We start from the raw sequence: 26,106 nt of genomic DNA on the forward strand, positions 1-26,106 counted from the left end.
AAAAAAAAAAGAGTTTATTTTGGTGAGGGTCAGTTGTCCTTCATGCGAAAACATCAGCAAACTTTCTTGTGTCATGCTCACAGTTTGTTTTGTTTCATGTCATTGTTAGTTGAATGAATAATAGAATAATAGTAATAACAACAGGCAGAGACATGGACAAAACTGAATAATACATAAACAACATAGGAAGCATTTTAAGTGGTGGGATAAATGCATTTTTCTAATATTTTGATAGCTCACTTGAAAGCCTTATTTGCATAAAATATCTATTTTATAATCATAATCTGCATGTGTCCCTAATGGACATGGAAAAAGGTGAATGTTTTCTGCCCTAGAGCAGCCTGCATTGTAAATGTTGTAGTAGATGACTCCTTTTTCAACTGACTCTGTTCTTAGCTCATATTTCTCTTCTTGGAAGACTATTATTATCTGGTTTCAGTATGGTTTTATCTGTTGCCTTTTTATTGTTTATGTTTATATGCCTGTCCAGGTTTCCCTTGCAAAAGATTTCCCCATCCTCGTTTGAACTTAAGATAAGATAAGTAACTTTATTGATCCCACAGAGGGGAAATTAAATTTGGCGCAGCAGCACAAAGGCACAAAAAGTAGCAGTGTGAGGTAGGAACTGACTAAGAGAAAAAAAAGAAAAGAAATACACTCCAACAAATAGATAAAGTATAATAGCATTGCAACATACACTCAATGGATCTGTGTGCATAAAGCTGTGCAATGTTCATCTAAATGTGCAATGTGAAAAATGTTGCAAAAATATATTATATACTTACATAAGATTTAAAAATAGATCAATAAAAAATGATGAACCCTCACAGAGCCACAGCTCTACTCCAACCTGCTGCATTCATATTCTTTTGTTCCCATTTTCCACCCTTTTTTATTTTGAAGGGACATTTACCTGACTTCCTGTTGCGGTTCGTCTTAATTGACCGCGCGGCTCTCCGCAGCAGAATTCCTTGAATGTGCGCGAGGCCGCTCCAGAGCCTTTCTGCTCGTGCGCCGAGGGGGCAATTAAAGCGCTGCTCACGTGAAGCCGCAATAAAGGAAACCTTTGGGTTCAAAGTCCGTCAGGTACGAGTCATTCATGCTTAAAACAGCAGGTTTTATCTGTGAGGATTCGTTCTGGGTTTCCTGATTAGGCTGCAAAATAATCTGATGCAGGCCAGTTGAGAGAGTTAGGAGGATTACACCTGGAGCCTCTCAGGTGGCCACACAGCCAACATGTCGGCCTTCAGCACCCAACTCAGACTAGCTGTTTTGTTAAGCTGTTTCAATAAAATGAATAAATACATTCAATCAGTTGTGATTTGGACCGATGAACACAAACCGCAGCCGTCTCTGTAGAAATGGCCAAATTCTGTATGGAGTTAATTGCTTGTGTGAAGTGGGCAAACACCCACAAGGTACTGAAATGACAACATTAAAGGATAAGTCCACCCAAAAATGAAAACTCAGTCATTATGTGCTCACCGTCATGCTGATGTCAAGTTTCGCAGTCTGTAAAACATTTCTGAAGCTTTACGGCAAAACAGTGTTGCAGCATTTTCCTGAAGCGTAGATGGGGACTTTAAAACGAAAAAAACAGCTAGTCTGGCTTAATCCAAGTCTCCAGAAGCCCTGAGATACAAAAAGATGTTACTTACACCCTCAACGTGTTGAGATTTCAACTTATAAAATGCTGTAAATGACGTAATTTCTAATAGGATTATGCCGGACAAGCTGTTTGGAGAACTGTAGAGGTTTTCTGGTTGTTTTATCATTCAGAAATGTAAATTCAATCTTTATCTCCTCAACCTCATGCTGATGGAAAGTCAGCTGAAGTTTCGTCATCCACAAAACATTTCTGGAGCTTCACAACAAAACAGTGTCGCAGTGTTCTCCTGAAAAATAGATGGGGACTTGATTTAAAACGTTAAAAAACAACCTGAACAAAACATAAAGTGGCTCCTTACAGCTCATCCAAGTCTCTGGGAGCCTCAAGATCCCAAATTGATTTGGAAAGACGTTATTCACACCGTCGGTTTGTGCGTTAACGCTTTCAGCTTAGCAGCTACAGTGCAGATTTTGGCTTTAAAGAAGAGTGTAAATAACATCTTTTCAAATTAATTTGGGATCTGGAGGCTCCCAGAGACTTGGATGAGCTGTAAGGAGCCACTTTATGTTTTGTTCAGGCTGTTTTTCTACATTTTAAAACAACTCTACTTCAGTTGTTTAGGAGAACGCAACACTGTTTTGCTGTGAAGCTCCAGAAATGTTTTGTGGACTAAGAAACTTCACCTGACATTAAATCCACATGCGGGTGAGTAGACAATGACAGACATTTTTGGGTGGACTGGTCCTTTCAGGTTTAGCAGGAAGTTTTGACACAGTAAGTTAAAGACACATCCATGTTTTGCATTTACTGAATTGACCTACACCTCTAATTTGAAAAAGTAAAATAAAAAACTGCACATTTTGCTCGTGCTCGCTAGATTTTTCAAACAAATTGAGCCATGTTGGTTGGAGATTTTGGATTCAAGATAAAAAAAACAGCCTAAATAACCTTTTTTTTAATGCTTTATTTGACTACAGTTGGATTCAGACTCGTTCTGAGAAGAAGTTAATGTCACTGCATATCATTTCAGTTTTACTAAAAGGTTCATTGAAGCCTGACAAGATGATGTGAAACCAGAACCGTTTATGAGTGTTGCCAAAACAAAAAACGGTCCTCTGCCTCGTGCAGGGAGGCTGCGGGCTAATGCACGAGTCAAGTGTGTGTGTGTGTGTGTGTGTGTGTGTGTGTGTGTGTGTGTGTGTGTGTGTGTGTAAAAAGGGGGGGTATAATCCTTCCTCTCGCGCGCTTGGAAAAGCCTCTTCTCTGGCAGATTAATGGAGCAGGGCGCACGCTCCAACCATCTGTTCCTCCAGCGGCATCACACCGGCACGACCGTCTCTGTCTCCCGTCTTCTTCACGAGTCCTTTTGTGTCTTCTTTATGAGTCACATCCGTCAACTGAACACTAAAGCCTCCCATCACAGGTTTCAAAATAAAACCGACAGACTATTGTGCCAATCTCTGTCGTAAGAGCCGACATTTATTTTGTAGCATTTTGTTTACTTCCCCTTGAATTTTAGTGTCTTTCTGTGTTTAAAGGGGTAATAATACAAACTCAAAGATATTTATTTGTTCTATTAGTGAATAAACAAGCTGTTCTCAGAGGACAGCACCGTCTGAAGCAAGAAAAAGGTGGCAGGGTCCGCCACATGTAAACAAAACAGTATGAAATGGTGTTGTCCTTTAAGATCAGTTTGTTTTATTCAGTCATGAAAAGGAAGAGAGTTTGTTCAGGCATTATCTTCTGATTATAATTTATTCTACAAAACTACATAGTGCACCTTTAAAGCTTTAAACATTTTTGGCTTGTGGTCCTTTAAAATGTAGAAAATGTCTTCTTGTGATCCATCATGAAGAGAAGAGTTTAATTTAAAGGCTTGGAGACGTTAGTGCTTCCAGTTTTTCACATTAAAAGAACAAAACATTAAACAAAACCTTCAAAATAAACATGATAATACAAATCTAAACAATAATAAACATATTTTTGGGCACCCTTGGGGGTTCTGAGTCACAGGTTGAGAACCGCATCCCTGAAAGCCACAATATAATCAGTTAATTGTATATTTAGACAGTAGATCAGTCCTGCTTTCCATTTTATGAAGTTATGAAACATGAACAAAAGACAAACTCTTCTCTGTGAGTCTCCGAACATCCAGATGAATGTTTTACAGACTGTATATTCAACCAGATCTCATGAAAAAGGCAAAACGTGTCATATAGATCAAGGTTTTCCCCTGATATGTAGGCTGCAGCTCGTTCATTCATGACTGGACTGGTGGCAGTGGAAGTCGGGGAACATTTGGGGATTTTTCAGGGGATTCCCAGCAAAATATTCAAAAAGTAAACAGACATTTTGGCTTATTTTGTACCCACAACTGTTTTTAAAGGAGACCTCGACACTTAAAGCAGAACATGTGAGTTTAATTTCGCTCACTCCGGTGTCATGCCTCAACAAACCTCGTGTTACCGGTGAAAATCATCTACGGTTTCACTTTCTGTCAGCAAAAAGACTTCCAGCCTGAGAGTTCAGTCGAGTTCAGAGCCAGAAAACCTCTCAGCATGTAAGTCTCAAGCTGTACTTCTGTCGATCGCGGTGTTAATATCTGTCTGTTTGTCGAGCCTTCATGGAAATATGTGCCAACCTTTGAACCAAAGACGTGACTTTGAGCTGCGGTGCGATGCGCTGCTACCACTAGAGGATACTGTTGACTTTGATAAGAGATGGACCTTTTATGAAATAACAAAATCTCAGGACATTTTTCAAAAGCTGTTTTTGAGAAAAGAGATATCCAACTTTAACAAAAAACAAAAAAACACAAAAACAAATGGAAAAGAATGAAGTGGATTGAAATGAGTGATCACAAATTAATGACTTTTCAGGGTTATTCATGCACGGGAGCAACTGAGTAAGTAATCAGCTGTATTTTCTTTACATTTTGACACTTTCTTGTTGTTTTAATGACGACTAGTGTTGTAATTTTCCTTCCTGTTAATATTAAACGGTGCAGTTGAAGAAATATTCATCCTTGGATCAAATAACTGCATGTAAACACTGAAAAAACACTGATTAATTCATTTTTAAACAGCAACTATGATGAAATAACACATAATAATGTAAACAGATTGAAATTAATACATCAAAATAAGGTTTAAAGGGCGTAAAAATTGTGTTTTTGGTTGTGTAACGCTCACTTTTCCGTTGTGGTGTGTTTGGTTTTGTAGGCGTCGACTGAACTTCAGTTCCCTATTTATAACAGGCTGAAGAAACACTTTTTTTTTTTTTTTAGTGCTTCGGCGCTAAAAGGTCTGTGAAGGAGTTGGCTTGAAAAAAAAAAAAAAAATATCTGTAGATGTTTTTTTGGACATGCGCAGACGGGAGATGCCATATTGGAACGGGGGCAGCAGCTGAGAGAGAGCGAGAGAGGGAGAGAGAGAGAGAGAGGGAGGGAGACACACACAGGGAGAGAGAGAGAGAGAGAGAGAGAGAGAGAGAGAGAGAACAGAGGGGGTCTCGTGAAGGAGAGAGGCGACAAAAAACTTGGACAGGTAAGACAGGTGACGGGCTCGCGGGGAGGGCTTTTTCCGCCGTTGCTGCGTTTCGTTATTTTCGTTATGTCGACGGAATTTACGCACGAGGAGGAGTTGTGTTTCTCAGCAACAACCAAAAAAAAAAAAAAAAAAAAAGCATGAAGTGCTCTCGAGGAGAATAGTCGCGAGCGTGTGTCCACGAGCCCCCCCCGCCCCCCTCCCACCACCTCCCACCCCACCCCTCAAGTTGCTCAAAGTGTCTCTCACGCGCTGTAATTAACAGGAGAGGACGCTGGTCTCGAGGCACTCGCGGGTAATTTATTGCGTTGTTTTTTAATCGCTGACGTGTAATTAATGTGTTTGATAATCAGCCGCTCGGATGTTGTTTTAATGTGTTTTAATGTTTAATGTCCACGACGCGTTTTTTTCCTCCCCCCTTGTTTGTTTGTTTGTTTGTTTGCTGTGAACGCCGGAGTTGTTTTTTTTTTTTTTTCCTCTTCTTCTTCTTCTTCGCAACACGAACGTTACAAAAATGACTTATCGCCGTCATTTGCCTGCAGATGAGTCACTTGGGATTTTTTTTTAATTTTCGACACCCTTTCGTCAAGGTGCGTGGAAAATGAAAAGAGAGAGAGAGAGGAGAGAAAAAAAGAAGAAAAAAAAAAAAGAAGAAGCCATCGGAAAATACCGGACACTGCCAAAATGTCAAACCACTTTCAACATGGCGGGTTATTGGTGTTCAGAGGGGACGAAACTGCGCCTTAAAATCTTTGAACGAGGAAAAAATACAACGCCGGCAGATAACGCGCCCGGTTCGGTTTCTTTTGATGCGCACACGCGAGGTTTAATCAATTAAATTCAAAGTGTGCTTTTGGCGATTCCGTGGGAGTTTTTTTCCGCTGCAGTTGTGAGTGTGCAAAGTACATGACCGGAGTGGCAGCTTCAAGCTCTGCCTGCCTTTGCTGGTCGGCTACACCCCTCTCTCTCTCTCACACACACACACACACACACACACACAGCCTCATCTTCCTCATGTGCACTTCACGTTTCCTCTTTCACTTTTATCCAAAAAAGAAAAAAACAGAAAAAAAATCCTGCTCTCTCGACACGTCTTGCTTCTAGATCGCGGTTTTTGTGTGTGTGTGGGGGATGATTTAGGTTATTTCTCCCAGTTGATTGTGTCTCTTTGCGTAAATGCGCACTGATTAAGCAGATAATTGGATTAAACCTCGCGTATCTGTTTAATTATTTCTCCTTCTTTTTTTTTTGTCGGTCCGCACAATCCCGAGGTGTTTGCAGCTTTGCATTTACTCGAGGATTCCTCGTCCAGATTAAATTCGTCACCATAATGAACGGAAACAATAAAAGACTGCACGTTGTGGAGCCGACGAGAGGCGTTTTTTTTTTTTCATGTGCGATGAATAAATCATGCTTTTAGACTTCTTGTTGCTCCAAAGACATTTTTTTTTTTTCCCTTCTTCCTCAGCTGCGAGTGGGGATGGGTTTGTGAGCAGGGGCTTGTAGATAAAGACATGCTGAAAAATGGAGCACTTTGAAGGAGAGAAATGAAAATCCTAAAGGTAAAAAACCTACTCTTATATGATCCATTTTGTCCACAGGGAGAGATCAATGAGTCCTGCTGCTCGTTATTGATGGCTCAGACTGCGAGAAGCACCGTTTTTTGTCACGTTTGGCTGTTTTCTGATGAGGCATTGTGTGTTAATCTTGTTAGAAAAAGGCAATCAAAGAGAAGGAAGTCTGGATCAGAGTGAGGAAGAAGAGATAGAGAAACAGAAAGAAGAGGAAATGATGAAGTCATGTTTCTTTCTTTCTTTTCAGCCTGTATTTAAATAAGACGAGGATCTTGTCAAATATTTAAACGGATCCGATCTCTGTGTGTGTTGAAGGAACTTGTTTCCAGTCTTCCGGTGTTGAAATAAGAAAACTTCAGGCTGTTTTTTTTTTTCTTCGAGGGTCCTCCGAGGGGCCAGTTGCTGCTCGCACTTCATCATTTTATAGTTGGCTGATCTCAGTGGGCATCGCAGGCTGTTCGTAATTGGGCATGAAGCACACTGGCTGCATTGTGTACACACCGATGTCCAAAAACTGTAGGAATCGGGAGGAGGAAACAGAGGACAAATTGTTGTATCAGGGCCTCCTGTTGCCAAGAGGAAACAACTCTTGGATGAGTCTAAAAGAGGAGAACCTAATAGGGAGTAATGCAATAAAAGCCCAATCCCATGCAGTGGTAGTTAATCTCCTAAATCCCCCATTAAATCTTTGGCATGGATGGGTTTAGGGGAAAGGCAGGAGGACAACATGTGGATGCCCAGCGCCCCACCAGGGGCTAATCAATAAAAAAAAAACCCCTTCTTTAAATCTGAGAGGGCACAAATGTCCTGCGTCTGAGATTAACTCTCCCAGACCAGCTTAATCCCCAATCTGGCCTGTTTCCTCCCAGGACGCTGCCGGCCAGTAAGCTTCAAGTACAAATAATGAACTGCTCTGAAAAAGTCAGCTCGTTTAAGAGATAAAGATAAAGTCCAGTAGTCGACATTGACGGGAGCTTTTTCTGGACAAAAACCTGCAGATGGTTATCTGTGGCGGGGACCAAGCGAAGAAAAACCTCCGCAGTAAAGACGTAAAACTTTTACTTCTACAATTTACAAACTGTTTCCATGTGTCGTCTTGACTTTTGTTAAAATTATTGATGATGCAAAACAAGAAGTAGACTCGATTCATGCAGATCTCGATAAAAATCAAATAATCCAGTCGTTTTTTAAGCATATATTCACAGTTCGCAGCTTCTCCAATGTGACTGTTTGCGTGTTTTCTTAAGAAATAAGGACTAAATCAAATAGTTGGGAGCTTTCTGAACAGAAGCCTGTGGATGATTTTTGTCCCTGAGGGCTGTAAAACATGTTCAACCAAATTAAGAAAAAGAAGAAAAACTCAAAATGTTCTTGTTTGTCTTAAGTCCTCTTCAAAACTCGTGGTCAAACTGTTCATCCTGAAACAAGTTGTTTCTATGTGCAATCTTGATGTTTTTTAAAATTTACACATAAAACTTTAATGGTGCAACAGAAGAAGTGGACTCGGTTTACGCAGATTGTGATAATAATCGATTAATTGCGTCGTTTTTTAAGCAGAAATCCTCAGTTTTCAGCTGTTTGCGTGTTTTCTTAAGAGATAAAGACTCAAATAGTTGCAAACTTTCTGGATAAAAAACCTGTGGATGATTTTCTGTCCCTGATGGTTGTAAAACATGTTCAACCACAGACCAAATTAAGGGAAAAAAAACTCAGTAGTATCTTAATCCTCGTCAAAACCTGCGGTCGAACTGTTCACACCCACAGGAAGCCAAACTGTACGGGCTCCAAAATGGGAGGAATCTTTCTTTTAACGCACAGAAATGTGGGTCGGCTTTGTGTAGACGAAACGGGAACATTCTTGAAGACCTCGGGGAACCGTATTAATTTGATAAGACGAGTGAAATATGTGACCTTTAAAAATTCCAGAGGACGTCCAAAAGTTTGGAAAGACAATAAATATGTCAGGGGCAATTATGGGGAAATGAGTAACACCGTTCATAAGTTTTTGGACGATGACACATATCCTGTTTTTTGGGGGGCTCTTAACTTCATCCAGCAGCACATTAGGATTTGAAATGAAACAACTTTCGGCTTTAAGGTTTCGAGGGTGTTCACATCTGTGTTGAGTCAGCCCCCTTTTTTATACATATCTGACTCCCGAAAAGCGCAGGAGGACAATGACAGGGCTCCGGTTCCTTCACTTTTCATCTGGCGTGGATGTTAAAACCCTCAAATTAAAGCTGAAAGTCACCACTCTGACCACGCGGTCTTTGTTTCATTTTTGTTTCAGTTCCCTGTGCTGGAGCACCGAGCCAAAACAAAGGGATTATTCTTGAATCTAAAATACTTCAATTTCCACTCATTTTTGATAATAGATTAAATCACTTAGGGTTTGAAATGTCACAAAAAGTGGAAAAATGTTCCCAAAGCTCAAAGTGATGTCTCCAGATTGCTTGTTTCATGTGATCAACGGTCCAAAACCTGAAAAACATTCAATGCACAGCAGAAAAAGCAGCAAATTGTTAAGAAACAACAGGTTTTCACAGTAAATTCTCACCGTAAACTGACTGTGATTATGCTTTTGCAATGCATGATGGGAATTTATTGTTAATACAACAGTAAACTACCGTGAATTTGACTTTAAGTGACTTGCTGAAGTGTAAAAGCGGTACATTACAAGGGAATGCTGTAATTCATACAGTAATTTAGCAATAACATGTTGCATGTATGCTAAAAGGCTAACATCACGCTAACAACCAATATCATTGGTTTAACTTGAAAACAGTATATTACTGTAATATCACTGTTATTTTTTGTATTTTTTCAATAATTAGTAATTATGATACTTTTTACAGTACCATTGTGTCATTTTACATTAAAATACTGTATTTTCACAGTAAAGTTGTGCCTGTGTTTCTATAGAAACACACTATATTACTGTGACTTTCACCAATATTACTGTAACATAGTCACAGTGCACTACTGTGAATTTACTGCCATTATTAGACAGTAATTCACTGTAAAAAATCCAGTGATAATCTTGAAAAACAGCCCATTTTCTCCTGCTCGATGAATGATTCATTAACTTATTGTTGCGACATTAACGTCAGCTTGCTGTAACTATTACACCCTGTGTTTTAATGCGTCACTCAGTCTTCAGATAACTCCACAGATGCAGAACGTCGTGTCGCTGTGGGAAGAAAACATCCACTTGAGGGGAATTTTAAGGGAAAAACCAGGTTAAAGACCTGCTGTGAACTCCTCCTGGCCCTATTTGATACCGGCGTCTGAGTGCACTTTAATGAGTTTTAATGAGCGCTGTAGAGGGGCTGCATGCTGACGACAGCGATGTGTCAATGCTGCTGGAGATTGCGGGGCACTTAGGCAAGAAGCACTGATAGGCTGCGAGGGAGGAGAGGGGCAGCGGACGGCGTCATGTGAGCCAAATTAGCTCAGCTTGTTGTTTACGCAATGGATGTTTGCTGGAGCCACTGAGGGACGTCAGGGGTCTGTGTGGTGGGGGGTGGCACACACACACACACTCACACACACACAGAGAGACACACACACACACACAGTCGGGTGGTTGTGGAGACTGTCACTGCTTCTGTAGCCTCACAGTTCTGTAAATACACTCAGCTCAAACAGCAGCACCGCTCGTAGGCTTTCGAGGGTCGCTCGGACGCTGGACTTCAGTCTATTTTCATCAGAGGATTGTAGGATTGTCTCGTTTTTTCTTCTTTTTCCTGTTTGGGATCATCTCAGGATGCGTATCTTACGGATATTTTCTGCTCTTTTGGATTTCAAAGCAGAGGGAGCGACGGCCTGATCCTGGAGTTTGTGTTTTTGGCTCGATTGAGGGTCGATGTGTGACGGCAGCGTGCCTCTGTGTTAATTGCCAGGTTGATGAAAGTGGGTGGAAGTTGAGGAGTGAGTCAGCGGTGATGTGACTGTGTGACCTATTGTAGGACCAACCGCAAGGCAAGTGACAAACAGGCTCTGTTGTTGTGAAGTTGATCATTTGTCACATATAACGGAGCTGATTATTCAGAAACGAGGCAGTTTTAAATAGATGTTTGTCTGCTTTTCATTCGGCTTTTTTTGCATTTTGTGTCTTTAAGACTCAAAATCTGTTATTTCTTCCCATTAAAACAGTTATTTCCTGTCGTGTATATTTATAGAAGTCGTGCTGTTACGACACAACAAGACATGACCAACTGTTTCCACGTGTTGTCTTGATTTTTCTTTGGCTACTTTATAAAACTTCAATGATGCGGGAAAAAAGCAGATACACTTGTTTGATAATCAATTTAATCAATTAGCCATTTCTTAAAGCAAGAACTCTTTGTTTGCAGCTTCTTCACTGTGAGGATTTGCTTGTTTTCTGTGTTTTTATATCATCCTTGGGTTATGGACTGCTGATTTGACAAAACAAAACATATGATTAGGGATCTACCTGTGTGTTTCTCTCAGGACAGATAACAGTATAGATTATTAGTCATCAAGGACACAGATACCTGATATTTAGAGCCAATATGCATATTAGCATTTGTTGATTTTATGCTCGACTTAACAGGCTACAGGCTTAATTTTGAATAATGTTTGAACTATGATTATTATGGCAATCAGACACAGAAAACACTCATACGAATAATCGGAAAAACTCAGAATATCAGCCATGATAATAAGCCAGTGTATCCCTACATTTGATAATAAACAAGAGCTCTGGACATTTTATAGACTATATGACGAATCAGCTAATCAAGAAAATGATCTGCAGAGTAATCGTTACAGGAAATATGTTAGTCAGCTGCAGCCTTGATTTTAACACCCCTTGTTTGAGTCCAGGTTTAGTGAGATGTCTTTCTAAGGGGTCATGAGATGCTGAGTAAGTTAAGCATGAAGTAAAACAAAGGTAAATACAGTAAATATATGTTGTAGGGCTGCGATTACAGTGTTTATTTTCTTGATTAATGAAGTTGTTTGGTGTATGAAATGTCAAAAATGGTGACAAATGTTTATTTAGTGTTTTGTTTTGTCCACAACCCAAAGATATTCAGTTTACTGTCACAGAGGAGTGAAGAAACCGGAAAATTCACATTTTAAAAAGCTGGAATCAGAATTTTGACTTGTTTTTCCTAATTATTACTCAAACTGATAAAGTTATTGTTCTGAGGTCTCGTTGAAAAACATCCATTCAGTCGCCACAAACACGGTCGGCTGTCCCGCGGACTCCTGAACAAACATCCAGTGGTGTCACGCTTAAAAATGTTGAAACACCTCGGTGCCTTCTCAAAAACAATCCAGAGGTTTCACTCTGAATCACGTCCCCTTGCTTGGCAGCCTTGTTGCCTTTAACTCCACCCACGTCCCCTCGAACATGCAGAAGGTATTTGATCCTGACCACTGGGCTGAGTATCACCTTTGTGTTACTTCAAGGCTCATTTTGACAAAGAAACATTTGCTAATTGACACATTAATTAGCTCAACTAATGACCTCATTAGTGAAACTGATTGTGTTTAATACATGAAGGTGATTACAGCCCGACATTAGTCAGCCCAAGTCCCTCTTTTTTTACAAATACATATTTCCTCTTTCACCTCCCACGTTAAGCCGCAGTGACATTATTCAGCACTTCTGTAAGTCGCACTAATTTGTTGTCCCGCTCGTGTCGTTCCAGTTTTTCTGCTTTGTGTGTTCTCTGATTGGTTATCTGATGGAGTTTTTGCCGTGGTATGCAAATACCGGCTGCTGGCAGACAATATGTATAACCTGATATTACAGAGCGCAGGCTGAAGAGGGAGAGGCTGGTCTGCAATTAAACAGAATAACAGGCTTTCTGCTGGTCTGTAATGACGCTGAAAATTAGTCTGAGTGTTGGGAAAACTGCAAGATCTTCATTTTCTGTTTCTTTTTCTTACACTTTGGCTGCCGAGCGCTTATTGCTCTGGAGATATCTTTTCTTTGGATCTTGTTTTCCGTTCAGTTGAAGTTCCCAGAAGTGGCGTTCTTCTCTTTTTTGCCCAACCGGCCTCGGTGACATTGTCACTGTTCCTGCTAACCGCCTACTTCTTCATCTCTTGTTTATTCCAAAGAAACTAAAATTGCAAAGTGCATCATTTCCTGTCGGCGAGATTAGTTTTCCAGGGAAATTCTTACCAAACAGTGGGTGTTTGTTGGAGCAAATGTCAAAGCTTTTCATGACGGTCTTTAGTTTCTATTTTTGTTTTAAAACTGTGAGAGGACAGACGCAAATTGAACTTCTCGTTTTTCTCTAAATGTCATGCATTGTTTCAGACATTACCAAATAAATCACACATTAACTCTGTTTATCCTCTCTGTGACAGGGCTAACAAAGGAAAGTGAGAGATGCAGTGAAGAAGAACGGACACACCTCAGGTCAAAGGTTAACGTTCGCCGGGAAGTGGAGGTGCAGGATGCAGTCTCGTGCGCAGGAGCAGCCGCTGGCCCTCACCGCGGTGAAGTCACACTATTCAACCAATGGGAAGGAAGAGGAGGTGAACACAGGTGAGCAGGCGCCGTAGCTTTAACTTGGCTGATTGACGTCAAATAAAAGAACGTGCATACGAGGAATCTTTGTTTTGGCAGGTAAACATGCCGTACGTGTTTATAATTTTTCAGAAGTCAAGTTAGACGACTGAGAACGGGCCAGTGGCGCGAGAAGAAGCTTCACACCATTTCAAGTTACTTGGATTATTTTGAATACACACAAAAGAGTGTGTCAGTGGCAACAAAACACTCGCAGTGTGTTTTCTATGTAAATCTGCACAGTGGCGGCGCACAGACACAGGTCATCGCTCATCAGCGTGTCGAGAAGTGCAACTGGCTGATGTCCCAGCAGTGACTGGCATCGACTCTGCAGAAGATCAGGATTTTTATTACATTAACTCTGAATCAGCACATCGCAGCAACTGTTCCCTGATTACTTCTTCTTTCTGCGTGATGCTCGGTGCGTTACAGCCGTTGATGAAAGGACACACGAGCCTCTGTAAAATGAAAAGTTTTATGTTTCATGTCACTTAAGTTGTTCTGTCTTATTTCTATTTTGGCCTGAATGTGTTTTGACTTTTGGCACTACAGTTCCCATGATGCAACATTACACTTCCACACAGGAAGCCAGTGGAATGAGTGAGATAGCAGCGGTCTACACTTGAACCCGGTTGTTTTAAAGCCTTTACTGTATTTGTTAACACAAAGACCAAAGAATGTATTTAAGTTTTAGCTTTTAAATATATTACATAATAAATATATCCTTTTCTCTGTCATAACATACAACTAGTTACCTCTAGTTACCCAAGGAGGTTATGTTTTCGCCGGTGTCCATTTTTCTATTTACTGATTTCCACGAAACCTTGATGGAGGACAGATCTCAGCCCAGAATAGACCCCATTAAAGGATAAGTACCGTTTTTTACAACCTGGACCTTATTTCTGGCAAAAGATATGGTCATTTACTCACCCAGATAACTTTGGTGTCATTCGGCGTCGTTCGGACGAAATTAGATCCAGTGTAGCGGCGATATATCCATATAATGGGAGAGACGGGGCAGCGACACACAGCCTCTATATAACGCATTATCTGCCACGAAACTAGTTCATTTCATCAATATTTTGTTACGATATGCTAGCGCTATTAGCCTCTGAGTCCGGGCTCGTCTATTGTCAACATCCGGGGTCTGTAGGCTGATCTACTACCTCTGACCTGGAAGATGTCGTCTCTGAGCTGCGCGCGCACCCGCGACAGCGCGCCTTGTTTACCTGTAGCTGCTGCTGCTAGTTTGACCCCGGATGTTGATAACGGACGAGCCCGGACTCAGAGCATATCGTAACAAAATATTGATGAAATTAACTAGTTTCGTGGCAGATAATGTGTTATATAGAGGCTGTGTGTCGCTGCCCCGTCTCTCCCATTATATGGATATATCGCCGCTACACTGGATCTAATTTCGTCCGAACGACGCCGAATGACACCAAAGTTATCTGGGTGAGTAAATGACCATATCTTTTGCCAGAAATAAGGTCCAGGTTGTAAAAAACGGTACTTATCCTTTAACTTCTGGTGTGGATCCAGGAATTTTTCTCACGTTTTTTAAATTCATTTCTCAGGAATAAGGTATGGATCTTGATAAAAAAAAAAGATGGCTGGTATCGAGTGAGTACAAAAGGGGACTGCTGGGCCTTGGAGGAGGTATACGCTCTAATGAGCGCCATTAGTCATAGTCTAGTCATAAATGCATAATGTTTCTGTACAGTTGGGGAAGTTTCATGTTCATGTCTATTAGTTAATATTTTAACACTTAAATTGACTTGTTACAGCAGAACTGATCGTCGGCTGCCTGAACGATCGATTATCGGTTAATCATTCATACAGACGTCTTTCCATTAGGAAACTGTTTTAACCTCTGACATGATCTACTGTATGTTGATATTTGAGAAGATACAAACACAAAGTAATGATTTCATTTTAATTGCGGAGCTCCCGTCTGTTCTTATTCAACAGCCAGCCCGACAAAATCCGTACTGAGGCTAAAACATGGCAAAAATGTTATAATATCAGATTTTGTTGAATACCACGTGGTATTTTTTAATGACCTGCTCTCTGATTGTCTGTTAATACGGTGATGAATCGATAAATGACCGACCACAAACATCCTTCCTCCAGCAGTATGTAACTGTGTGTGTTGTAGTTTGAATCTGAGAAGAAGGACGCTGTGATTTTTGACACAAAAATCTGTCAATTGGGTGCGAAGGGTTAATCGCTGTTTGTTAACGCTTGTGTGTGTGTGTGTGTGTGTGTGTGTGTGTGTGTGTGTGTGTGTGTGTGTTGATGAGAAGAAGCGATCCGACTCTACAATCTACAATCTATCAAAACAAGCTCCATCAAAACAGCAGCTTCCTGCCGTCCCCTCTCATTAGACCGAGCAGGTTCGGTGTGTGCACACTAGGGAGTCTCTAGAGACGCACACACACACACACACGCACACACACACACACACACACACAAGATGGAGAAAAAAATACCTGACACGTAACATCTCAAATGTCTCAGTCTCCCACCGGCAAAGTGAGCAATTCTCACCTTCAGGAGGAACATTAGTGTCGTCGCATCAGATGACTTGCGACACGCTGTGCACACAAACACTCCAGATAATTTCCTGTTGTGTTTTTGGCAAAGAGCGGCCACATTTACAGGCATCAACACTGTGTATTTAATTGCTACCCATATCCTGCAACCCATAAATGAAAACCTATGTTTAGCATCCGGACACGGCGTATTTTTTTATTTTATTTATTGGCGATGATTGACGGGCGATTTTGTTTTGTTCCCTCCAGATGCAGAGTCAATGGAAGAGGAGGCAGAGTTTAACTGGGAGGAGTACATGGAGGAGACGGGGGCCAACGCCGCCCCTCACACCACCTTCAAACATGTGAGTGACTGCGTATGATCTTCACCTCGCACTTTAATCCCAATCCCCTCGGTGATCCTTTAAACACAGCCTCATAGATAAGTACCATATGCAAGAAATCCTTTAACGACATATTGGAGAGAGACGGGACTCTGCAATCGCAGCGCTGATGCTGTTCAATCGAGCGTTCTCATTGGCTTTGTTCCCTAATGACGCACAAGTTGTTGGACGACCTTTTGCCGGTTGAGGGTAATTACTGAAGCACAAAAGAAAGAGCAGACAATGGAGACAAATAAGCACCGGATTGTTTCATTTCTCACTTTTCTGGAAGGTCATTCAGAGTGTTTCTGCAAAACTACCATTGACAGGAATAAAGCAAAGTCCTTGTGGTTGATTTCTGAGGCATGTATTTTAATTTCCTTCCTCTGCCCTTGTTCTTAAATAGTGCTCGGTGATACAGTTTAATCATCATCAAAATCAACAACTTGTGCTCTTAACTCTTTCCTCTTAACTATACTCTGAGATAAATGTCAGAAAACATGTGTTTCTGTTTTATAATTACCTGAATGATAAAGTTCTTTCCAGGAAAACCTCCACAAAACAAAGCATTTTCATGTTATTCCCCAACATGAGACGTCTTAACTCTGTTTCAAAGCTCTCTCTCTCTGAGTGTTTGTAATCATAATAATCAGAATATAAACACCCTCCATGTTTGCTGAAACCCTTAAATTACATGAAAACGCACTGAGGACATGAACGCGAGCCGCAGCTTCACGTGGACAGCAAAAAACTTCAGAGGTTAATTGAGCTAGTTTGTAATCACAGCTCTCGATGAATCATTCATCTGGTTGATAGAAATGTGTACTGGTAATAAAATCTAATTATCGCTTTGTCAGAGTTTCCACTAGTAGCACTGGTGCTCGCTGCTGAACATTTTAGGACCTGGCAACCAGAGATGGAGAGTTGAGTTGATACGCTGTCTCTTAATAAACTGTGGTAATGTGGCCATGGATCACCTCTCGCCTCGTGTCCGGGCACTGTGCTGTTCCCTCTTCCTCTCCCTGGTTGAGAGGGCTGCAGAACCGGTCTCACCAACGTATTGAGGAAGCTGATCCCATGATTGATCGCAGAATGTTTGAAATCACTGTGGCAAAAACACAGCGCCTGGTTTTTCACTTGATATACGATGATGATGATGATTTTAAATAACAAAGTGGTCAAATACATCAATACTGATCAGTGTTGGGGGTAACTTGTTACAGAGTAATCCGTTAGAGTAACTAATGCGTTAGTTCTGCAATTCAAGTAATCCATTATTTAATTAGTTTCCCGTTACTGGAAAAAATTGCTGTCTTTTCCTTCTGTCACCACAAAAAAAATAAAAGAAAGCGGCTGCATGCCTCCAGAAGGTAAACCCACAGTTGTGTCAGCGTGCATGCGTACAGTAGCTAGCTAATTCAGTGTAGCGAGATGGCAGAGAGGGCAGCATTAACTGTAATATTCCCATAATTGCAAGTTTACACGTTCATTATTTGCATTTTTAAACATCATGCACTGGCTATAAGAGCCTGTGTTGTACTGCTGTCAGATTGTCAGCAAAATCAAGAGCTGTAAATGTGATATTGCATCTGTCATTCCTATTTTTGGCCTGGGGAGTTACCAATGGTGGGCAGTAAGGAAGGCGGTAGGGTCAATACATTCAAGGTTCATGTACAGTTGGTCACACGCCGTCTGGACAATATAACCGACATGCGCAACGAGTCCCAAAGAGGTTTCACCATCATTTTTGGTAACTCTAAAGCACTCCAAGGCGTTACTTTTCTCAGTAGATAACACAGTAATGTAACAAGCTACTTTTTAATGGCAGTATTCTTGTAACCTTTTTGTATAGATGAGTACTGTACTGGAAATGTATAAACACAATGAGATTCTTGGGAAATAGTCATCAGTAATGTGGTTATAATGACTAAGTGGGTACAGGCAGGTGTTAGAACAAGTAGATCGGTCTGAGAAGTTCAGAGTGTTACATCACTTTACTTTAATGCAGCCTTTAAGCAGGAAAAGACAACAATTAAGCCATATGAATCACAGCAAAGTCTGTGCTGCAAAGTGCCGTATTTCTGTATGTTTAGGCCTCTCCTGTTGCACAGGAGGATGATCTTTATCTCAGATATCTGAGTCAGATTCAGCTTAAATTCTGCAGAAAAGTGATTCATGCGATCGAACTGATATAGGCCACAACTTGTTTAAAACCTTATGATCGGAGTTGATGTAACAGGGATTGTGGAAATCCCAGGGAGAGACTAAAGATGTTACATTACAGGGAACGGTACTTTTTTTTTTTCTTTTTTTAGCAGTGACTCAGCCGTGCTCTGCTCCGATTCGCTGGGCTGAACCTCGTATCTGATAGCAGAGTGAACCGCGGCGCAGCCTGTTGAGTTAGATCAGACAGACAGACAGTCATAGTCCAGGTCAGCTGAGAGGTCAGCTGAGCTGCATGTTGCCATCACCGACTGAGCGGCCTGTTTAACATGTCAAACTCACCTGCTTAATCCTGCTGCTGCTGCTGCTGCAGCCTGGCAGGGATCTCACAGCCCGCTGGAGCCAAACAGAAACTATATTGACATTTGCTTTTAACTCAAATGTTCGTATTTACTCTCTGATTTGATTGACCTCATAGCTGTTTTTGTCAACAAGACACATGGGTGCAGAGTAATCAACTAAAGGATTTTTTTTCTAGACCTAAAAAACGAATCAGCTAACTGGTTTTTCCCCCTCGAAGATGTTGTTCTTCGCATTAAGCTCTGCAGAACTGCTGTGCTGCCAAAACGATGATGAATCTACTTTCTAAAGAAATCTGAGGTTGAAAACAACAGATGTTAGCGGCGCTGTAGCCGCACAGGTTGGTATTGAACGCACGGTCACGCGTTTAGTCTTGTTTATTTGGTTTTTGATTAGATGTTTCCTGAACTTTTTTTTTGTAATTTTTTCAGCTCAGTTATGTTTCTGTCCTCTGTTTCTCTAGAGGAGCTTTTGCCTGAGAAAATGACTCATGTAGCATCATCTGACTCTCTCAGTTGGTGTTTGGATCGTGTACAAGAGTGCATTGCAAAACTGGACATGTAGAGAGTTTGGAAAAACATAGGTGTTAATCGTTAGAGAGGGTTTGATGAAAGTGGAAGAGCTCGGGACTTAAACATCAGACTATCTCGGCGTCTGCTTCATCGGAAGTGTTATCCTTCTTTATAAATCTGTCTCTCTACTTTTATAGAGATGCAACACAAACTCACTGTGGTCAGCTTCACCTGCAGAGAGCAGCCTGACATCGATTAAACTCAGTGAACCCGATTTCAAATTCTGTTTGAGATCGCAAAGTTTAGAGAGTTTGGAGAAAATGTGTATGAAGCGATGGAGGCAGCTTTGGCTCGGGAGGTGTGTGAGACCTGCCACCAGTGCATGAATGTGTGTGTGAACGGCTGAATGATGACCATCGTAACACTGTGAATTAAAGCGCCCCACACCAGAGAGCACAAAAAAAGCAGTGTGTCCTCTCAGAGTTGCTGTAAGTCAGGAGTTGTTGTGGTTTGTGCCCACTTAGATGAACCCAAAACACTCAGTTACGTCGGTGGCGGCTGTTTTTCTTCTCTGCGGTTTCGCCGTTAATTTGTTTTTCTCAGTCATGCCGTTGTTGTTGCATTTTTCTTAGCTGAGCTTCCTTTGTGTAGCTAGCCAGATAATCTCACTTCAAGCTTCTGAGGCTGAAAAGAGTAAAGTTATGGACATGTGAGGAGATGTGGCTGGGTGAAGAGCGGCAGGCACTGAAGACAGTTTTTGTAGTGGCCAAACCGTGTAATTACATCTCACGTGACGCACTGCGGCCCAAGAAGACATTTTACTCTGAGTTTACTTTGCGTCACGACCTCGCAAAATGACTCGTTACAATCAAATTTGGAAAGTCTAGAAGAGCCACACAATTTAGTTATTTTTAACTCTATTCAAGTATCACGAGCAGCAGGTAGTGGTTATACTGCCCCCTTTAGTTTTGGAGCTACCTGCAAAGTCTGGCCATTTCTGACAACATCATGAAGCTTAAATGAAGGTTTGGAAAACTGATTAGTCAGATTATTTAACTTTAATGTGACTGATGCATCTGAGAGTTTGGACTTTTGCAGAATAAATGCAGACATTTAGCAAACTAAGATATCAAATGAAGTGTTTTGGTACTATTATTAAAAGACACTTGTTTTTTTCTTATTGCTCATTAGTCTCAGATTGCATTTTTCATATATATACATATATATATATTACTTTCTCATTATTATCTTGTCAGTCACCTGTAAATCACACAAACTTGCATTAGGATGCTTTCCAATTTAACTTTTGATTGACTGGATGAATTAAAACATCTTTCACTTTTTATTCAGGTTACATTTTTGCACATTGCACACTGGGTATTTTACTCTATATTTACATATATTGTTATAGTTTTTTGGTATTTTATTACCTTCAATCTTTCTCTTTCTGGACTATAAATGTCGCTGCTGTAACAAAGTAATTTTCTGTAAACTTGTGACAGGTTTCAGGATTTCGGTGTATTCATGCGCCTCAACAGGTGTCGGATCAAGTTCAGCATCTAATATTGTGGGATTATTATTGATCCAAGTTCTTTTAATTAACCTCTAACCAACCTTAAAAATCATGCAGAAGATTGGGAAATCTATCTCATGACATTTTAAGCTTTTTCCCAAAAAAACAAACCCCGTCCTGTTACCAAACAATTACAAAGCTCTGCCTCTATTAACATGTTACATCACAGGAGAGGGGCCAGATGGGCGAGCGCGGTTGATCCTGGATGTGAGGTCTCTCACCCACCTCAGCTGACTCCGAGTTCGACCGACGGAGCAGCTGTCCGCCCCGATCGAGGCTCGAAGGTGGAGACGCAGCCCCGCCGGCGGTTTAAGATTTTTTAAAGAAGCGTGTCTCGCCGTTACAGTTTCTTGCATCACTCGGAGCGATGGGTGTAATAAGGGGCGAGATTAGAATACGTGGGTTTTTACGAGCGAGACTTGATGTCGGACAAAACTGTGTGTGTGTGCGGTGATTTGAGCGGCCGAGGTCTCTCGGGAAGCTAAATTGCCTTGTTGGTAAGTGGATTGAGTCACTGGGAAACAGACCATGAATTCCCCAGAAAAATGTGATTCAGTAAAGTGCAGCCCTCATCTCCCTCTCTCTCCCTCTCTCTCTCCCTCTCCCTCTCTCTCTCTCTCTGCCTGGACAAATTGAAACAGTGATTTCTCTTGGGCCTGTACACACACACACACACACACACACACACACACACACACACACACACACACACACACACACACACACACAAAGGCAGTGTGTGCTGCCCGTAGCTCTCTCTTACATAAGCCAGCCAGAGTGATACAGCACGTTTGCATTGTTGTAGCAGGAAGTCACGGGGCCGTTTGTATTGTGTTTATTTCTAAGATGTTGGCTTTTTCCATTCACCCGTGAGTGTGTGCGTTTGTGCGAGTGTTGAATGTGAACATCCTGTTGGGCTTGTAGTGTTCTCAAGAATTGTATGGCAGCCCGCAGCTATGGTGGAAACGCATTATGCTGCGCTGCATTCACTGCCGTCCAGATTTATCGCTTTCTCTCCCCGCACAAGGACGAGCTGAGAGGCTGTTGTTCAGTGCAGGGCAGTTTGTTTTTCCACCAAGTTCATTAATTATACTTTAAAACTTTTCTTTAATTAAAGATCCCGCCTGTCAAAATACATCACACGCTGCTAGACCTGAGCGATGTACGGATCTATCGATGAAATGTTGTGACTTGAAACGAGATAAAACCGACAACAAGCAATTATTTTAATTATCAATTAATTCCTCTTGCCATTAAATGTCAGAACATTTCTCAGAGCCCGGGGGGACGTCTCTGAAACAAACGTTTGTCTTTAAATTGCTTTCATAATCACGCAATAATTGTTTGATGGTTGTTTAATCATTTCAGCGCTAATTGGGCACTGTTACAATATGACTTCGCTCGCAGTTAAGGCTGAAACTAAATATCATTTTCCTCATCGGTTAATCCGACGATTGTTTTCACAATTAAGCAGCTAATCCTTTAGTCTATGAAGTGTCAAAAACTTGATAAAAATGCTCAAAAAGCCCCAAATGTCGTCTTCAAATTACTTATTTTGTCCAACCAACAGTCTAAAACCCAAAGACTCTTCATTTACTGTCATAAAAGACAAAGAAAAGCAACGAATCCTCGTTTTTAAGAAGCTGGAACCAGAAAATGTTTGATATTTTTGCTTGAAAAACGACTGAAACCATTATCAAAATAGCTTTTTTTACAATCCGAATCTATAAATCACTGCAGCTGTACTAGCAGTGATGTGCAAACTGTTTTAGTTTGCTGAAATTAAAGGGATACTCCACCAATTTAGTGTTGCATTACTATTAGGGATGTTCCTAAAGACTCGTTTCCAAGACGTTTAACCTGTTAAGCCTGAACAGACATTTACTCAGACTCATTTGCATAAATACTTAAACATCTGAACAAATGTTTCAAGTGTCCCCTTTATTATGATACACTGATTATTTAAATAGACCTTGTAGTTGCAGATACACAACATTTTTGAGCAGAGACCCAAAATAGAGGCTAATTCTTAACAGGTTAAATGGAAGTTTAAATTTAGATCAGGAGTCGAGTCCAAAAGTAAGAAAACACTCAGAAAACAGTAGAAATTGAGCTCGATATCCCCAAAAATATGGTGCATAAGAGACACAATCCAATCTTCAATCACCAAATCTGATTTTAAATGGCTCTGAAGTTATTAACATTATTAAAAGATACGTTTAGTCGACTCCAGCAGCATCGGTGCCGACCTGGGTGAGCAAGTAGCATTGGCAGCACTGATAATGTTAGATGACTTCATGGTTTGGACGCAGCTCTGCAGGCAAAGCAAAAATAAAAACACGATAGAAAGTAAAGCAGTCAGTGATGGATCGTCTGATGCGTTTCATAAATGCATACGTGGTTGTTGTTCCTGCACAACGTGTTTTGCAGCGGCGAGAAAAGTGCTGCCAGCAATACTATTGTTTTCATTTCCAGTTCCTTAATCGATGGGGTTCGACATGACATGAACACACAGTTTTCAGGAGTTTTGGTTTGTTTTGCGCAAGAGATCTTTTGTCTTTGTGTCAGTGGTTTGGAAAAAAAGGCCCATTTGGGAACCAATTGGTATTTTGCTTCTCTGCCTGGACACAATGAATCAGTTCTGAAAATGAACTCTCAATTCACAGCGTTGGATGTTAAAAATAAAGGGAGGGCGGAGACATCAGAGACTCCAACTCTGCGAATTAAGGGTTTTATGTCGACCAAACCAGAGTTAGTGATTGTTGGAACAGTGGAAAGACGAACCGAGATGGTTTTAGTTTCATTTCGTTTCTGTCCGGTTCGAATGAAAGTGTTTTTTACGATCATAAAATTACTGTTTCTGCGAATGGAGTCTGGTGACTTTGGCAAGGGCGCTTTGGCAGCTGTTTCTGGTAAAACAAAGAGGATCCTATTCTTTAACAAAAAGGTCTGTCTCTGTGGGGATCCTCTCCATAACAATCTGAGCCAGTGGCAAAAACAAGCACTTTTTAGTGGACGTAACTTTGCCGGTGCGCAATCGCCTGCGGGGATTACTTTGGAGCCTGTTCTGCAGCTGTCAGCTGCTGTGGTTTCACTCAACACTGGACCAATTTAAAAAAAAAATGCTTGGTCTATCTGTCTATATAGTCAAATAGACACAAAAACATGGGTCCAAGTGATGGAAAGAAAGGCTTTCATTTTAATAAATACAAACTACGGTGGTTTATTTCTGAACTTCGGCTTTAGATAACAGTTGTCTTTATGAGGTCACATTTTCATACGACTGGTTTTATTGACATTTACTTACAATCCTGAGATCTGCCTGTGGACAGAGCACCAGCTGTAGACAGCCGGTAAACAAACCCTAACTTTTATGAAACAATAACTTCATTACCCAATCAGTCCATAAACATCCTCCCTGGTTCCCTTTAACCTGCCATGTTTTCTTTAACGAGGGGTTGTTTAAGGTTTTGAATAAAATGTTAGGCTACAAAATTAAGACCGAGGTTGTGAAACATGATGGGATATGTCCTGTTGTGTTCCCCCTCAGGTGGAGATCAGCCTGCAGAGCAGCTTCCAGCCCGGCATGAAGCTGGAAGTGGCCAATAAGAGCAGCCCGGACACGTACTGGGTGGCGACCATCATCACCACATGCGGCCAGCTGCTGCTGCTGCGCTTCAGCGGCTACGGCGACGACCGCAAGGCCGACTTCTGGTGCGATGTCATGACGGCCGAGCTGCACCCGGTGGGCTGGTGCACCCAGAACAACAAGACCCTGATGCCCCCCGAAGGTAGGAAGAAACCCTCTGATGCAACATGAACCTGTGTTTTTTTTTTTTATCCACGCTTGCCGAGGTTCGATCATAAGAAGCAAATTCAGATATCAGGCTGACATGCGATATCTTAAATATGAAGGAGGGTCCTCTCTGATCAGTGGAAATAAAAGCCCTCGCCATGACATCAGTCTGTAAGGAACCAAAACAGCTGATGTTGTTTAACCACAAGTGTTTGTTTTTATCTTTATCAAAATAATTATAAAACATACGTGTTGCTTTTTTATCGTAATCACTTCATAATCAGTCAACAGATTTTTGCTCCAATATCAGTTAAGGGTACAGAGATTTATTATGCTTCATTAAAAGCTCATTATTTTCTATTTCTTCAACAGCTTTTATGTTTTTGTCTAAAAAAAGAAAATAATTAGTATAAAATTCAATAAAAATGTTATTTTAAAAGTGTGAACAAAGCACAGCGGCGTCCGTGTATAACCATTAATTGAATTTCTTCCTTGTGTCGTATAATTTGCCGCTTAATTTGCATTCCTTCCTCATTTTTGTGTTTGCTTTCTGAAAGTGGGCAGTTTTCTGAGCTGTGTTTGTTGCAGCAGGAAGTTGTTCAGGGTACGCGGCGGTGAATAGTTTCTTTTAGACATGAGAGGATCTTTTTTTAAATGAAAGTATTTTAGTTTCATTAGTTTAGTTTCAGTCTTTTTTTAGGTTTTAAAGGGAACATTTTCTGTGTAGTGGATGTCATGGGGTGTAAAGCTTTTTGAGGCAGATGTATCGTTTTGGGCATTTTGTGCATGTAGGTCTGCAATTAACAGTTATTTTCATTATTGATTAATTTGCCAATTATTTTCACAATAAATTAGTTCAAGTGGCAACAGAAAACTTTTTCCCAATAACAACAACACAGGACAGAACGTGGGTTTATTCGATCATTTAGTCAATAATAGAAATGGATCACCAGGTAACTCTAGTTTTATAGGGAACCAATCAACATGCAATCAACATTTACCTCATAATGATTTATTTAGGCAGAAGATTGTAAGTTTAATCTTTTATAAAAATGTGTCCGAGCTCAAAGTGAAATCCTCAAATTACTTTTTTTGTCCAACCAACAGTCCAAAGACTCATTTACTGTCATGAATGACAGAGAAAAGCAGCAAATCCTCACATTTTTTGTTGTTTTGTTGTTAAAAAATCTGCATCTTGTGACTCCCTCAACTAACATGAGGTTTCAAGTCTCTCAAGTCAAATGTTGCTGACAGCTGAATCGACGTGTTGTCTTTGTGAATGAGATGTGACGCAGCCAAAATGAGGATTATTCCGGTATCAAAATTGTTGGTAATTAATTTTCTTTCGATCGACTAATCAATTAATCAACTAATCGTTGTGCAACAGCGGTCCCCAGCCGGAGTCAAGCCCATGACGCTGCAGTTCATGCTCAGCACGGTTACCTTTACGTCAGCCGAGGAAAAAAGTTTGTTGAACACAAAAACATCTGTCAAAAGAAAACAGTGC

At 40.9% G+C, this 26,106-nt stretch overlaps 1 protein-coding gene across 8 annotated transcripts in view; it reads left to right on the plus strand.

The window, feature by feature from the left end:
• The first annotated feature begins 1,047 nt into the window (after window positions 1–1,047).
• sfmbt2 (Scm like with four mbt domains 2) overlaps window positions 1,048–26,106 on the plus strand; it is a 57,251-nt gene continuing 32,192 nt past the window's right edge. For 2 of the 8 annotated variants that reach the window (XM_084345914.1, XM_084345921.1), the window contains exons 1-5: window positions 5,114–5,154; window positions 6,623–6,716; window positions 13,077–13,257; window positions 16,083–16,177; window positions 24,354–24,594. In XM_084345914.1, coding sequence (XP_084202040.1) covers window positions 13,167–13,257; window positions 16,083–16,177; window positions 24,354–24,594 — 427 coding nt within the window. In that variant the 5' untranslated portion in view covers window positions 5,114–5,154; window positions 6,623–6,716; window positions 13,077–13,166. Of the gene's footprint in view, window positions 1,087–5,078; window positions 5,155–5,371; window positions 5,450–6,622; window positions 6,717–10,211; window positions 10,236–10,368; window positions 10,710–13,076; window positions 13,258–16,082; window positions 16,178–24,353; window positions 24,595–26,106 lie in introns of those variants that run through there. The other 6 variants (XM_084345915.1, XM_084345919.1, XM_084345917.1 and 3 more) reach the window with 6 other exon arrangements.

The sequence above is a fragment of the Pagrus pagrus genome (genome assembly GCF_965226575.1).
Source record: "Pagrus pagrus genome assembly, chromosome: 23".
Classification (NCBI taxonomy): domain Eukaryota; kingdom Metazoa; phylum Chordata; class Actinopteri; order Spariformes; family Sparidae; genus Pagrus; species Pagrus pagrus.